The sequence below is a fragment of the Ctenopharyngodon idella genome, chromosome 12, assembly GCF_019924925.1.
Source record: "Ctenopharyngodon idella isolate HZGC_01 chromosome 12, HZGC01, whole genome shotgun sequence".
In the NCBI taxonomy this organism is placed as follows: Eukaryota; Metazoa; Chordata; class Actinopteri; order Cypriniformes; family Xenocyprididae; genus Ctenopharyngodon; species Ctenopharyngodon idella.
In genome coordinates, this window is record NC_067231.1 from 30,651,690 (window position 1) to 30,667,677 (window position 15,988).

At 38.2% G+C, this 15,988-nt stretch overlaps 1 protein-coding gene across 2 annotated transcripts; it reads left to right on the forward strand.

The window, feature by feature from the left end:
• Positions 1–1,554: 1,554 nt before the first annotated feature.
• Positions 1,555–11,372, forward strand: LOC127523208 (carbohydrate sulfotransferase 15-like). Of its 2 annotated transcripts, none has more exons than XM_051913662.1 (9): positions 1,555–1,667; positions 4,571–4,639; positions 6,409–6,648; positions 6,871–7,210; positions 8,163–8,294; positions 8,466–8,622; positions 10,037–10,193; positions 10,307–10,454; positions 10,682–11,372. In XM_051913662.1, exons 2-9 carry the CDS (start codon positions 4,598–4,600, stop codon positions 10,861–10,863), a joined length of 1,398 nt encoding a protein of 465 aa, XP_051769622.1. In that variant the 5' UTR covers positions 1,555–1,667; positions 4,571–4,597; the 3' UTR covers positions 10,864–11,372. The 2 variants fall into 2 exon arrangements, with proteins under 2 accessions (XP_051769622.1, XP_051769621.1); XM_051913661.1 differs by lacking the exon at positions 1,555–1,667 and adding an exon at positions 4,314–4,441.
• Positions 11,373–15,988: the final 4,616 nt, after the last annotated feature.

A 15,988-nucleotide genomic window follows, 5' to 3' on the forward strand; every position in this document is an offset into this window, starting at 1 on the left:
AAAAAATATATATATATATATATATATATATATATAATTATAATATATATGATCATATATTGTAATACTTCATTCAGTGTGTCTCTGACCTACAAACATACAGGACGAATCTACAGGATGTTTGTCTCAGAACAGGAAATCATGTGACCGACTAGTGGAAGTAAGAGATTTGTGTGGGTTTTCTTTCGGATGCTCTGGAACATTCTGGATCATGTCGGTGTGGTTCTGTTTCAATCCTCAGAATCTGCTGTGAAACAGCTACAGAAACATCAAACACACAGAATAAGATGAATTCAGATGAAAACAACATATTGAACACTGAGAGAAATGACGACACACACCAATAAATAAGTAAACAGAGATAAACAAATGTAAGAAAATTCCTTTGTTTATTCTGTTTTGTTTTTCTTTCATGTGTTGTGTTAATTTTTTTGTATATTTTTTCCATATGTATTTATTTTTATTTATTTATCTCTATTTTTATGTTTATAGGGGACCTATAATACAAAATTCACTTTTATGAGGTGTTTGAACACAGATGTGTGTAAACAACCAGCTTATAATGGTAAAAATCCACCCACTCCTTTTATTATAATCCCCATAAATCATAAACAGTCTCTCCAAACACGCAGTTCCAGATTACCCCTACTCTTATGTAAGAAGCCCCACCCATGACTGCTGACAGACCCCGCCCTATTAGCTTAGCTCCTCCCTTCAGTGAGCTGTACACAGTGCTGCCATTTTCCACCCGCAGCACCGCCATTTTGTTTTCACAAGCGAGGCAAAGCTGCAAATGACAAAAAAATTTAAGTATTTTTAAGTAATGCAATGAGTTTCTTCGGTTCAGGCAGCTCCAGGGGGTCAATTAAACGCTGGATTTACACAAAAGATTAACATGACGGCACATGCTAGTGGATGAGTTGAATCAACTCCACAGCAACTACATAAATTTATCCATTCAGAAACGTCTAAAAGTTGTAACTTCTTCCTGAGTCTCTCCATCAGTGTCGACTCCGGTTTGAACAATGTAAGGCTGAACACCGTTACTGACAATCCTCATTTTGACTGCGTGAGATTCTCCAGCTTTGTTGTTGTTGAGCTGTTAAAGCTCCGCCCTCTTCTGGAAAGGGGGCGGGAGCAGCAGCTCATTTGCATTTAAAGGGACACACACAAAAACGGCGTGTTTTTGCTCACACCCAAATAGGGGCATATTTGACAAGCTATAATAAATGATCTGTGGGGTATTTTGAGCTCAAACTTCACAGACACATTCTGGGGACACCAGAGACTTATATTACATCTTGTGAAAGTGTCATTTTAGGTCCCCTTTAATGAAACTGAATTTGGACTCACTGTTCTTTTCACATGCTGTTTTTGCGACTGCACTTAATTTCATTGTGTTGTGAGTGGAAAGGCATTAATCAACCTTCATTACACATTTTACATAAGTTGTCAGTGCTGGATTTGTTCTCAGTGATGCTTAAATGTAAATATTCATTTTGGATTAGGTTAACATGATTGACAGGTGAGATGTGGCTCCTCCCCCTGTGCGGGGTTGACCAATGAGCGCGCGGCAGCGGGGCGCCCGCGGGCACGTGCACGCGCACAGCTGAGCTGATGAAGGGCGTGATGAGGAAAGTTTCTTCAGGAATCCGCTGATTATGACGGTGAGATCTACTGATTGATTGATTGATTGAGTAGTTGATATGAGAGCTGATGTGACTTCTGCGCCTAAAGTTTATGTGAAACACAGTCTGAAGTTGTAATGAGTCAGTTATATGTTCGTTTGTGTCACAGAACCGAGTGATATGATGTGTTTAATTGATCCGATCAGGATCATTAATACGTGATTCAGTCAGAATGATTCGCACTTCGAAGATTCAGAAACATGATGAAGAGTCTTGTGAATTCTTGTGAATGCAGTCAGAGACCTGACTTGTTATTGTGACTTTATGTGAAATATTGTGTGACAAACACTGTGGTGAAAAGATGAAGAAAAATACATGATAAAGTCAGAATGAAATGTGAATTATCACTATCGATTTTCTAAGTGCATGTTATTGATTTTACTGTGATCGCTTCATCCATGCATATATTTAATTTATTTTTTATTAATGCAAAAAATACAAGTTTAAAGTAAACAATTTGTGTATAATACACAAAATTTAACAGAATACAGAGAAAAAAAATAGTTAATAATTTGCTAATGACAAAAAAAAATATAAGAAAGTGTTTTGCAGATCCCACGATCCAAGATCCTTTTCAAAACCTGGCAGGTGAAAGCTGTCTACCTCTTCAGGTTCTTGAACACACACACACTTCTGCTTGCTGGCAGACCAGTTTCGCTGCACATAAATATAACAATTACTATAACCAAAAGTGTCATTCAGTAAAACCGAAATTTTGGTTAAACCGAATTACATTTTTGATGACAAATTTTGTCCATCTTGTAAAAAAAATGACAAAAGCAGTGCTAATTGATTATAAAAACATTGTTAACACTTAATAAAACTTCAAAATTAACTATATCTCCATTATGTTTTTTTACACTTTGAAAAACCCTCTTCATCAATGACCTGGATATAAAATTTGTAAAGAAGATAAATTAATTTTTAACGTTTTTTTGACCTGCACAGACTGTGGTGAATGCTGGTCTTAAACTCCGCCCCTTTCTTACAATCCACTGTATGCTCACATTCAGATCCGCCTCCATTTTTGAGTGCCACGCCCACATCTCAACATCCAATCAACAACGTATGAACAGAACCAAGTCCCTGCCCTACTTTTTTTTTTTTCGGGGGGTGGGAATAATACGTTTCAATTGGACTTAGATCGCAATACAGAAGATAAGATCTGACGCTATCGCGACCAAAGTCCCTTTAAGACAAGTCATTTCACTCTTTGAAGCGCCTCTCAGGCACGCAAGTGCATCTCCTATCTCTTTGAATGGGGAAACATCAAATTCTCCAAAGCTGTTCGCCAAGCTTTCGATTGAATTTCATATTTGAAATCACCGGTGAAACCTGACAACAACGGACTCATAAATTTTGTTTCTAAATGCTCAAATCATGACCAAAAAAAATGGCATTTTTCAGGCTAGATCAAGCTAATGCGCATGAGCAGTCCTAAGTGCGCGTCTCTATAGGAAGTGCACGTCTGACTGTTTCTATAGGAACCGGAGCTTCTAACGGCCTTACAGTGACGCAATGACTTCACCAATCACCGATTGGCTCTTATTTAGAAGGCGGGACTTATTCCGCCATATTGTGCGTTGCATTTTCTTCCATTCAAAACAATACCAATGACACGTCTTGTGTTATTTTAAAGTCTTTGTCGCGACTCATCATGAAACTGAAGTTGCGCTGGTCTTTTCTTCTCTATTGTGCCGTATATCCATGTGAAACTGCTTCGCAAACAAGAACAAATGTAGGGCGGGGCTTGATTTTGTCTGTGGGGAATTGATTGGATGGTTGTGGTTTGCTATTGGTGGATCTCATGTGAGTGACAGGTTGCCCCGCCCTCGTCATCAGAGAAGAGAAGAGATGCTGCAAGAGGGAGGAGAAGATATTCTGATTCAAGATTACCAGGAACATGAATTTAAAACAATAATGATAAATCATTTAGAATAAACACTGAAATGTTACATTAAAAAAATTAAAAAAAAGGATCAGCAGCTGTAGGAATCAGACGTGATGATGTGTGTTTGTCATCTAACGCTTTATTTCTTCATAAAGCATCTTTTACAGACTAAAACACTTGCAGTGATATCAGTGGAGTCATGTTAGGGTTGGTATTTTACGTTTGGCTGTTTTTATAAAGAAGAGTTTGATAGTTTGTGTCTGCGGTTCGTAACGTCATTAATAACACATGCAGAAGCAGACGCGCGTCGCTCCTCTCTGTTGAGTCCAGCAGCAGCGGCGTGAAAATGTTTTGGCAAACGTGACTTTAGCCGTCATTTGAGACACACACGTTTAATCTGCCGAGCGCTGTGTTAGATTTTCAGACTTTAAAGTCCCTGTGAAATCAAAACTGACAATTCTTGTTTTTTATGGAATATTCCAGTGTTTATTCTGAATGATTTATCATTATTGTTTTAAATTCATGTTCCTGGTAATCTTGAATCAGAATATCTTCTCCTCCCTCTTGCAGCATCTCTTCTCTTCTCTGATGATGAGGGCGGGGCAACCTGTCACTCACATGAGATCCACCAAGAGCAAACCACAACCATCCAATCAATTCCTCACAGAAAAAATGTGTGTGTGAGAGAGTGTGTGTGTTCAACCCTCTTCACTGAGACAGTTTTACAGAGGAAGTTCAAGTGGGGTGGCTTACTTTTCTTTTGGTTAATGTGTCTCTGTGAAGCTTCTTTCGTTTTCAGACTCATCTGTGTTTGTAGTGATGGACTCATACAGGATTTATTTCTGACATCATGATAGTGAAGGTGTTCATTTATTGTAGAATCTGTTTAATATTTAGTATAATGTGGATTGTGTTCTGTCAAATGCTTTTGCTGTGCACATTTATATATTCTGATTCCACTGATATTAATGTCGATCTCTGTGCTTCTCAGGATTGTTTGTGTTGATCTGATTCTGCCATGAGCCGCAGTGAGTTCACGTCTGGATCTCTGCAGCTGAAGGTAACAAAAGCCAACAGATGACTGTTGAATATGAGACCAACAATATTTTCCCACATGCCCGAAGAAGCTGTTTGGAGAAACTGATTCATGAGAGTTTTTAAGTAGATCAACAAGAATATGTTCTAAGAATGTTTTGCTGAAGTTCTAAGTTTCTGAATGTTGACTAAATTTTCAAATCATCCATTTTTTAAAATATTTTTTGTGAAAACATATTTTTTTCTTGGTTATGCATTCATTAAGGGAACATTTCATGCTTTAAACATTATAGGAATGTTGCTTTTTAACAAGTAGAAACGTAAAAAAAAATGTTAGACAAACAGAACATTAATAAATTCACAATATGTAAGATTTTTGGATTAAAATATCCAAAAACCACTAGAACAGTGTTATATATTTTGTTGACTTGTGTACTTACATTATACTAGATGTTTCCAAGAATGTTTAAATCCAGAGAAATAAGCAATTTTAACCAGGACACGGACCGTGTCTGTGCGTCGCCTATCAATGACATCATACTCGAGTTACCTTCAGTTTCCGGTTTTATTTTGTAGAAACCATGGAAACACCAAAGAATTTGCCAATAAACCAGTTTTGGTGATTGCAATAAAGACTTGAAGCTACTGTGAATGTTGGTATAAGAAACGCAGTGTTTGTAATTAGACACGCACACACAATATTTTTCCAGCTCTTCAAATGTTATTTTTAATGTGATGACCAAAATTAATATTTGTTCATCCTTCTTCATTTGTAAAACCCAACATTTCAAGATGTTCAACATTTGATAGAAAACACTTTTATTTCAAAATAAAGACATTAATTACCACTATAACCATCAGATGGCGGCAGAGGACTATTTATTTGCGCATATATTAGACATTTCTTGTAATAGTTTTTTGCTTTTGAATAATTATTAAATATTATTTAAAAAAAAACTAGGTTTAAAAATACATTTTGTCAAGGTGAAGTATGAAGTACTCACGAAATCTCATGAAAAACAATAACTTGTGAATGTATTACAGAAACCGATCATCACGCTCTCTCTTTATAATCACTGAAGCTGTCAGTCAGTGCAGCACAAGATCACACTTCTGAAAACTCACATTTTATTCAATGAATCTAACTAAAGGGCACAATAAATCTTTAATTTACAGTGTGTTGACGCTTTTTTTCCGCACGAAAGTGTGAAAACTGATGGTCGAATTGAATTTTGCTTTGGAGGAACACTGAAGGACACGTCTTTTTCATGTCACCTTATGTTTGAATAAGTAAATTAACACTAAGTCTGACTATTTAGGTGTCTATATTCTGATTATAAACTAAGTATTACACTAAAGCTACCTCACCGACACACCAACAAGTGACATTTCACCAGAAGTTTTTCAGCTGGCTTATATTATTGCGGATGTTCTTAAGAATGTGTATATGGTCAATTGTCCTTGCACTCTATATCAAATGTCTATGTCTGATTTTTTGATGACCTGTCATAGTTTTATCTGTCCCATCACAGTTTTATAATGATCCTAAAAGATCAGTAACATTGTGTTTTGTGTCATTGCTTAGGCGAAGCAATCTGTCAATCGAAAAGAAAACAATATAGCTTAGTGCGCTTATCACACGGCAGAGTGTTCACGCAAGCAGCTCATGATTGGCGTCTCAGAGTGGATCCGTTCACAGTAAATGAGCTTCATCACTGATAATGACACTGATCTGAAGCTGCTCTTCAGTGATTGTTTTCTCTGGTCAGCTCAACTCTGTTTGGTGTGTTGAAGGTTCCTCATGACGGCCAGCAGAGATCTCCATCACGTGCCAGCCTCGCTAAATTCTGTGGCTTCATCCTCCTTGTGTTCTTCATCATGGCCTCTTACTTGCTGTCGGGCGAGAGGAAGACTCTGCTGGAGGACCTCAGTGAAAGCACCCTCAGAGACTTGGTGCGCAGCATCGGAACTAAAGTGACGTTCAGAGCCAGACGAGTTCCTGCCGTCAGCGAGCTGCTCAACCTCGACCCGCACGTGAGAAATTTATACAGTACATATTGACATCAACATCTGAATCTATATAATGTAAAGCACCTTTTGTGCAATGGAAATGTTAAAGGTTCTTCATGGAACCATTGATGCCAATACAGAACCTTTATTTTTAAAAGTCCAGTGCACATTTATGAGATTACAGATCCAAATGAACCTGTTGAGTGAGTCCGAGTAAAACCCTGTTAAACTCTCTGTCTCTTTCAGATGTTTTCTGTGATTCCGCCACACTTTTTACCGGATGTTAAGAACCCCTGCTGGTACGAGGAGCTGCATGGAAACGTGAGCGCAGATCCATACGGATCCAACCTGTTCAGCCGCTTGTTCAGTCAGATGCGAGTTGCTTTCAAGGGCCTGAGCGCCACGTTCAGACAGCGGTTAATTCTGCGCAATGGGAAACTTCAGCGCTTGCGATGCCTTCCCTACTTCTACATCATCGGTCAGCCCAAGTGTGGCACGACGGACCTGTACGAGCGCTTGAGGCTCCATCCCGACGTGTATCTCACGGGGCCCAAGGAACCGCACTGGTGGAGCCGGAAGAGGTTCGGTGAGTGAGATTCCTGACGCTTAAATGCCTTCAAAGGGAAGCTGCTTTCATCCGCACTCTCATTACAAACAAAATGTTCTGGAAGAAGCAGCATCACGACTGAAGAAACAAAGCAGAAATAGATTAAAAACAATCAAAACAAGCAGTTCTGGTTTGTTTGTTCTTGTCAGAAGTGTCTGCTGGGAACTAAAACACACTTCATTAGAGCAAATGATGAATCTCAGATCACAGTTTGATTCGTGAGAATGTGAACCGATTCATCAGGGTCATATAAACACGTGTGATGATGTACAGTCATTAGAATAACACACGTGATGTAGATTGTTCTTTCGTTAAGATAATTATAGTGTTTCTACTTCAGAGACTCATTCAGATGCATCTAGTTTTAGTTTAATCTTCTCTAAACATTCTACAACTAGTAGTAACATTTAAAAAAGTTATTAAAGACCAGATATTTGAATAAACGCTCTGGAAGAACATTTGCTCGTAACTTTGAGAGAACATTCTGAGAACGTTTGCTGGGATCACGACAGATGCAGTGGTTCACCTGCACAGAATGAAATCTGCCTCGTTCAGCTTTTTTTTCTTATTTTACTGCATTTCAAGCTGTTTCCTGTCTAGATATAATCAGCTTTATTTATCTGTTTTAGTCACATGACTTCCTCTCAGCTCAGAGAGAGCAATAAAAAAACATTGATCACTGAATTTGATTCATAGCAGATCCAGAAAACATTTTACACTCAAATTAGACCAAATCTAACATTCACACTCATTTATATAGATTTTATCCATAATTCAACTCCATATACAGGCGCTGGACTGTAAATGTTCAGTGATTTCTCTGTCTCTGCTCGTGTGTTTTTGTGTTCGTCCCACTGATGCTCATAAATATTGACTGACACAGAAGCACCTGTCGTTTGGAGAAGCTTGATCTGGATCCTGTGATTTGCAGGAATCGTTAATCTCGGTGATCCTCCTCTTACCCGCTTCCCGCTGGACCATTACCTGGACCTGTTCGATCCGGTGGCCCAGCGGATTCAGCACAGACTTCTGGGAAACTCCATCAGCAGCGACATCATCACTGGTATGTTCTCAGATCTGTGTGTTTATTTTCATTTCCACATGAGGTCAGGTTTGTTTGATCTGTGCGCTCGAGTGTTCCTAGAATGTGTTACAAAGTGACGCTTTACTGTAATTACATTCTATTTCCTGTAAAAACAATGTGTGTGTGTGTGTGTGTGTGTTTGACTGACAGGTGAGGCCAGCGCTTCCACTATGTGGGACAACTGCGCCTGGCACTATCACCATGACATCAGCAGAGAGGCGGAGCCTCCGTCACTCGTCCAGGACTTCATTCACGTGCTGCAGCCGGATGCGCGACTCATCGCCATCCTCAGAGACCCTGTGGAGAGGTCAGAGGTCACACCAGATCTCGAACTAAAACTACAACTGTAAAAAACATTTTCATTACTTGAAATAAAATAAAATGAAATAAATAAAATGAAATGAAATAAAATAATAAAATAAAAATCAAATCAAATACAATAAAATGAAATGAAATGAAAATAAAATTAAATTAAACTTAAATTCAATTCAATAAAATACAATAAAATAAGATAAAATGAAATGAAATAAAATTAAAATAAAATTAAATGAAATAATAAAATTAAATTAAAATAAAATCAAAATAAAATCAAACGAAATACAATAAAATACAATAAAATAAAATGAAATAAAATTAAACTAAATGAAATAATGAAATGAAATACAATAAAATAAAATTTAATTTAAATTAAATGAAAATAAAATGAAATGAATAAAATGAAATAAATGAAATGAAATGAAATAATAAAATAAAAATCAAACCAAATACAATAAAATGAAAATTAAATTAAATTAAAATTCAATTCAATTCAATAAAATACAATAAAATAAGATAAAATGAGAAAATAAAATTAAATGAGAATAAAATTAAATGAAATAATAAAATAAAATTAAAATAAAATCAAAATAAAATCAAATGAAATACAATAAAATACAATAAAATAAAATGAAATAAAATTAAACTAAATGAAATAAACTGAAATGAAATGGAAAAAATAAATAAATGAAATAATGAAATGAAATACAATAAAATTAAATTAAATTTAAATTAAATAAAAATAAAATGAAATAAATAAAAGGAAATGAAATAAAATACAATATAATACAATAAAATGAAAATAAAATGAAAATAAAATCAAATACAATAAAAAAACAAAAAAAATCAAATCAAATAAAATGAAATAAATAAAAGCAAATGAAATAAAATAAACAAGGCAACATTTCTGTAGAAACTTGTTTCTGTCAATAAAATAAAAATGAATAAAAAATAAATAAAAAAAGGTAATTGCAACTTTTTATCTTTTTCTTTGTTATTGCATGTTTATATTTTGCAGTTTGGACTTTATAACGACCAATTGCGAGATTATTTATCATAAATCTGAGAAAACACTCATAATTGTGAGATAAATAGTCGCAATTACCTTTTTTATTTTTTATTCCGTGGCAGAAACAAGCTTCCATACTTATCTCATTTGTGTTTCGTTTAATTTGAAGTGCTTAACTAAAACACTTCATTTATTTATTTATTTTTAAATGTCAAAAACTCAAGAAAATTACTAAAACAAACATTTTTGCTCATGAATATCTCATAAAGTGACCATCTGGCAGGACACAAGAATGCTTGTTTTAGTTCCGGGTCACGTGACACGGCTCGTGTAGCGTGTTTGATGATGTCATCTGATGCTTCACACACGCTCGAACTCTTCTGCTGTTCTTCTTCAGACTCTATTCAGACTATTTGTACTTCGGCACGTCTAATAAATCAGCGCTGGATTTCCATCAGAAGGTCTGCGAGTCTCTGCGTCTGTTCGATGCCTGTCTGCGGGACGCCGGTCTGAGAGCGTGTGTGTACAGCAGCGCACTGTATGTCGCCATGAGTGTGAGTATGCCGACCTCTGACCTCAGCAAGCGCCATGCACCTGTATCCCTTTATTTATATAGTTAAGTATTTAATAGTTATTTACGTGTGTGTGTGTGTGTGTGTGTGTGTAGGTGCGGCTGCAGGTGGGCCTGTATGTGGTGTTTATTCTGGACTGGTTGTCAGTGTTCAGCCGTGATCAGCTCTTAGTCTTGCGTCTGGAGGATCACGCTGCAAACGTGACGCGCAGCATGAGCAGAATCTTCCACTTCCTGCAGTTAGGTCAGTCCTGCAGCTGCCTGTCTGTCATCAGAAGGGGGCAGCAGACATTCGTCATCATCATCATGAGACGAAGCTCACAGCAAAGAGCACATATAAACCACATTTAAAAAAGCATAGTATAAATCAAAAAATACAAACTAAAGAGACATAAAATATATAAACTAAATCCATCTTAAAAACAGAATCGTTTTGGGATGTGACTGATTGTGTTGTGTGTCTGTTTGCAGGTCCGGTGTCTGAACAGACAGAGAGACTCATCAGCAAACGTCCCGCGTCAAACACCAGGCATCTGTCGGACAGGGATCTGGGGCCGATGGAGCCGTTGACACGAGAGCTGCTCCGGATGTTTTACGCTCCTTTCAACCAGAAACTGTCTGCGGTGCTGCAGGATGAATCCTTCACGTGGTAGCGTCGCTCTGAACGCTGCCGTTCACACGCAGATCACCTGTCAGATGAGTTTGATGCTGATTGTTTATTCACTGGATCATGAAGGGATTTTTTGTAAATGATGAAGTATTTTTAAACCACACAGTGGAAAAAAAACTCTCTTTTAAGTGTTTAAATCGCTGACACCTGCTGGTCAGATTGATCCAGTTCAGTGTGCAGTTTTACAGTCGGCATTAAAAGAATTCACGCTCATCTTTTCTTCTCTCGCATATCCGAGTGAAACGCTTCTCAAACAAGAGCAAATGTAGGGCGGGGCTTGATTTTGTCTGTGGGGAATTGATTGGATGGTGTTGGTTTGCTGTTGGTGGGTCTCATGTGAGTGACAGGTTGCCCCGCCCTTGTCATCAGAGAAAAGGGAGGGAAAGTTATTCTGATTTAAGATTACTAGGAACATGAATTTAAAACAATGATAATGTGCACCGATAAATTATTTTGAATAAACATTGCAATATTCCATAAAAAAAACAAGAATTGTCAATTTTGATTTCAGCTTGATTTTTTTATTTTTTTTATCTAACTACCTGCCATCTTTTGAATTAAGAATCATATGATGATACCATCAATAACTGACACTGACACCGTCCTAACCAGACGCGACGCGATGCCGCGACATGCGATAAAAGGTATATTTTCCATGTTAATCGGAGTTTTTGTCCTAACTAGCCGCGACAGCGACATGTGACGATTCTATTTTAGAAACGGTTTCTATTTTTCTGCGACGTCGCGGCTGGAACAGCAACACAAAGTATGGCAGTGATAATCTCAGGTACTGTTTATGTGCTTTATTTAATGTTAAAAGCATCTAATGTGAGTTTGAATATCATTTTGTGCATCTTTTATAGCCGTACTGAAAGCAACAACGGACAATTTACCTCAGATCTTCAAAGTAAGGAATCACGAACGTTCAAACTGTCAACTCATTGAACAGACAAGTGTGTTCTATGACAAAAATAGTTTCAGTGACTCAGTATTTTTAATTATGTAAAAATGGTGTAATATTCATGAATTTGATTATGTACTTATTCATTTCGTTGCGAGTGCCGGGAGCTAGCTAAGAGAGCCCGCGCTTCTGATTGGCTGTGGTTTTTGATTGACTTTATCGCGTCTCATATAGTCGCGTCGCGTCTGGTGTTGCTTGTCGCTGGAATCTTATCGCATCGCGTTTGGTTAGGACACGGTGTGAGAACCACTTCAGATCATAATTCCGGATTAAATACAGTAACGGTCGCCGTTACTGGCGAAACTGATGGTCATATTCCTCAACTATGTAAGAATCTGCCCTTTATTTGTAGTTTTAAAGGGATGATTCACCCAATCATTATTTTTAAAACGATATAAAAATAACACAAGAAAATATTTTGTAATAATTGTTAACCAAACAACATTGGACCGCATTGACTTTCACTGTATCAACAAAAAAACCACTGAGGCGTTTCTCAAAACATCTTCATAGTGACTAAAACTTGTGCTGGAAATCCAAAAATCAGTTTGCGATCACTTCATCGTGCGGATACGGTGCCGTCACTGGCTCACGAACATGCTTTCTTCGGTCTGACTGATTGTTGAACATACATTAGCAAAAACAACTGACCTTCACAAAAACAAGAATAACGGCACTATATAATACTGTTTGCAATCACTGACCGGCCTCAAGACCAGATTCAGATTCACTTTTTGAAACAGATGAAAAAATCCCCCAGACTCCACCCTAGCAACCACCCTGAACACCCTAGCAACCACACACTCACAATCCCCCACAGCCCTCTAGATGGCGGCGGTGAGTTTTGTTCTGGTAAGCAGCTCACGCAGTCATATACTGTATATTTGACGAGGGCGACGCTGTCAGATCATCCTCATGCCATGAGCTCTTCCTGTGGGAAACTCCAGGGAAAGTCCCGGATCATGAGAACGGCTCCTGTGCTTTTATGAAGAATCATAAATTTGCTGTTTGATGGTTGCAGCAGCTCAGGAAGTTAAGGATCACAAACACAGAGGCCTCTGGGTAACAAACTAGATCTGTGTTTTATTATCTTGGCTTGACAGAGACGCTCTGTTATTGAAGAAAACGTGGGTTTGGCTCCGATCTGATTTACAGTGCATGTCCATTACAATTTGGTTTCCTTGTGGTTATTAAATGTTTGGAACCAAATAAAAACCTTGCTTTTTAGGTTTAATTTTTTTTTTGTACAACATTCTCAGATTGTTCTGGGAAGCAAAAAACGTTCCTGTATTGATATCCTTCCAGTGGATGTTTCCGACTGTTTCCAGTAAGTTTTTGTTATTGTACTGTTGTCATGGAAACAGATGCTCAGGGGCCAGTTGCATAAGCGCAGCCATTACTTTAAACTAGTCTGACCAACCAAAGGATAATCAGTCTTCCTTTTTGTTCTCATATTAAACAAGTCTTAAATCTAACTTGTTATGCAACTGACTTGAAGTAATGAATGACCAGTCTTAAAGCCCCCCGTAGTCAATAATTTTGTCCGTTTAAACTTATCTTTGATCACCAAAATGACATATTTAAATGTTTTTTTTCCTTGAAAAATGCCTTAAAATAGCTTGAATGTAACTCTACACCCTTGCCTTATTTAGTATACATAGTTTTATGAATATGCAAATTAGCCCCGCCTCCACTCACTCGCACCAGTTCAGAGATCCACTTGAATATGCAAATTAGCCCCGCCTCCACTCACTCGCACCAGTTCAGAGATCCACTTGAATGTAACTCTACACCCTTGCCTTATTTAGTATACATGGTTTTATGAATATGCAAATTAGCCTCGCCTCCACTCACTTGCACCAGTTTAGAGATCCGCTTGAATGTAACTCTACACCCTTGCCTCGTTTAGTATACATGGTTCTATGAATATGAATATGCAAATTAGCCCCGCCTCCACTCACTTGCACCAGTTTAGAGATCCACTTGAATATGCAAATTAGCCCTGCCTCCACTCACTCGCACCAGTTCAGAGATCCACATGAATGTAACTCTACACCCTTGCCTCATTTAGTATACAAGGTTTTATGAATATGCAAATTAGCCCCGCCTCCACTCACACCAGTTTAGAGATCCATTTGAATATGCAAATTAGCCCCGCCTCAACTCACTCGCACCAGTTCAGAAATCCACTTGTTGGCGATCACACCTTGACATGATTGGTTACAATGTAGTTTGTGATGTAAGAAACGGCAGCAATTTTTTTGCAACTATATTTGGCTGACTGCAGTTTTAAGGAGAAAATACTCAGCAAATACTGAGCAAATACTCTGTCATCTTTTTCTGTAACATTTCAGTTGTTTTTTAAATGTTACTATTTCAGAACACTCAGAGAACATTGAAAAGTAACATTCTCACACTTGCAAAATCATAAGAGAGTAAAACATTCCCTTAGTGTTCTCTTAACGTTCACATAACCAAGAAACAACGTTTTGAACGTTCTTAGAACATGTTTTTCAGGTGGTTTGCTGCAGATCTGCTGGTTCTGTGCTTCAGATTTCTCAGTTTCATGAAGTCACTCATGCGTCTGACAGGAAGATGGAAGCGACTGCGCAGAGTGCCAGCGTCTGTCTAATATCACCATGTGCTGGATGTTGGCGGACGGTCAGCTGGACACATATTGATCATCTGCTTCGTGTTACTCTGAATCATCAGGCCAGATCTATAACTCACAGCTAACAATGTTCTTGCCATGTCCGTCTCTCTTGCAGAAAGCCATGATTCAGTGTGCTGAATGACTGATGTCTCGCAGCTTCAGTGATGAGGTTTGTCATTTAGAAATATTCTGAGGTTGTGAGCAGTGAGCGCTTCAAACGCTTCATTTAAGTTGTGTTTCTTTGTTCCAGTGTGTTTGTTGTGTTTTCGTTGGGCAGAACGTGAGTTTGCGGTGGATTGCTGGTGGCTTACAGACGCGTTCGCAGCGCTCGTGTCTCCTGATTCTGACCTGGTGAATGATGGTTTAGCACCGAGATGCATCTGAAGATCGTTCTGCAGAGAATCAGTGTTGATTTTGGATGCTTATCAGAGTTTTTGGGTCATTTAAGGGGATGAAATATTAAGTAGCTGATTAAAAGTCTGATATCATCTGCAGTGGTTTGCACAGACAGATGTTTCCCCGAGACAGTTCAGGCGGTTCCTGCAGCTTCAGGGTTTGGTCTGAAGAATGTGTGATGATTTCAGGAAGTGCTGCTGGCATCTCAGATTCATCCCACCAATCCAGTGAAAACACGCTTTAATTTGCACAAACACTGAGGTGAGCAGATCTCTGAAATTAACACTGTGTGACCGCAGCAACCGCTCCATATCGACAAAACCTGCATGCTGTCCTTATTCACGACTTTAATATAAATGCAGAAATCAGTTTCAGCTCAAAATACCCCACAGATAATTTATTATAGCTTGTCAAATTTGCCTCTATTTGGGTGTGAGCAAAAACACGCCGTTTTTGTGTGTTCCTTTAAATGCAAATGAGCTGCTGCTCCCCGCCCCCTTTCCAGAAGAGGGCAGAGCTTTAACAGCTCGCACTTCAGTTGCTCAACAACAACAAAGCTGAAGAATCTCACGCAGCCAAAATGAGGATTGTCAGTAACGGTGTTCAGCCTTACATTGTTCAAACCGGAGTCGACACTGATGGAGAGACTCAGGAAGAAGTTACAACTTTTAGATGTTTCTGAATGGTTAGTGGATAAATTTATGTAGTTGCTGTGGAGTTGATTCAACTCATCCACTAGCATGTGCCGTCATGTTAATCTTTTGTTAAAATCCAGCGTTTGTGAAGCAGTCCGGCTTAAAATGACGGCATGTCAACAACACTCTACTACAACAACTCTTCCTCTTCTCTAAAGCAGCACAACATGGCCCCGCCCCCTTTGTTGTGTGTTCTCAGGGGCGGGGTTTATGTAAATTTTGGGGTTAGTGATGTCACCAACCCAGGAAGAAGCTCGTTGTAGTCCCTACCAGTCGTTTGTTGTAGTCCTTCAAAAGCGATTTCTGTAAAAGAAAATATCTCCCTTTGCATTGAACTTTGAGCGTCGTAACTTTGCAGATGTCGTTTATGATCAAACAGCAACATTACACACTAACTAAAGTT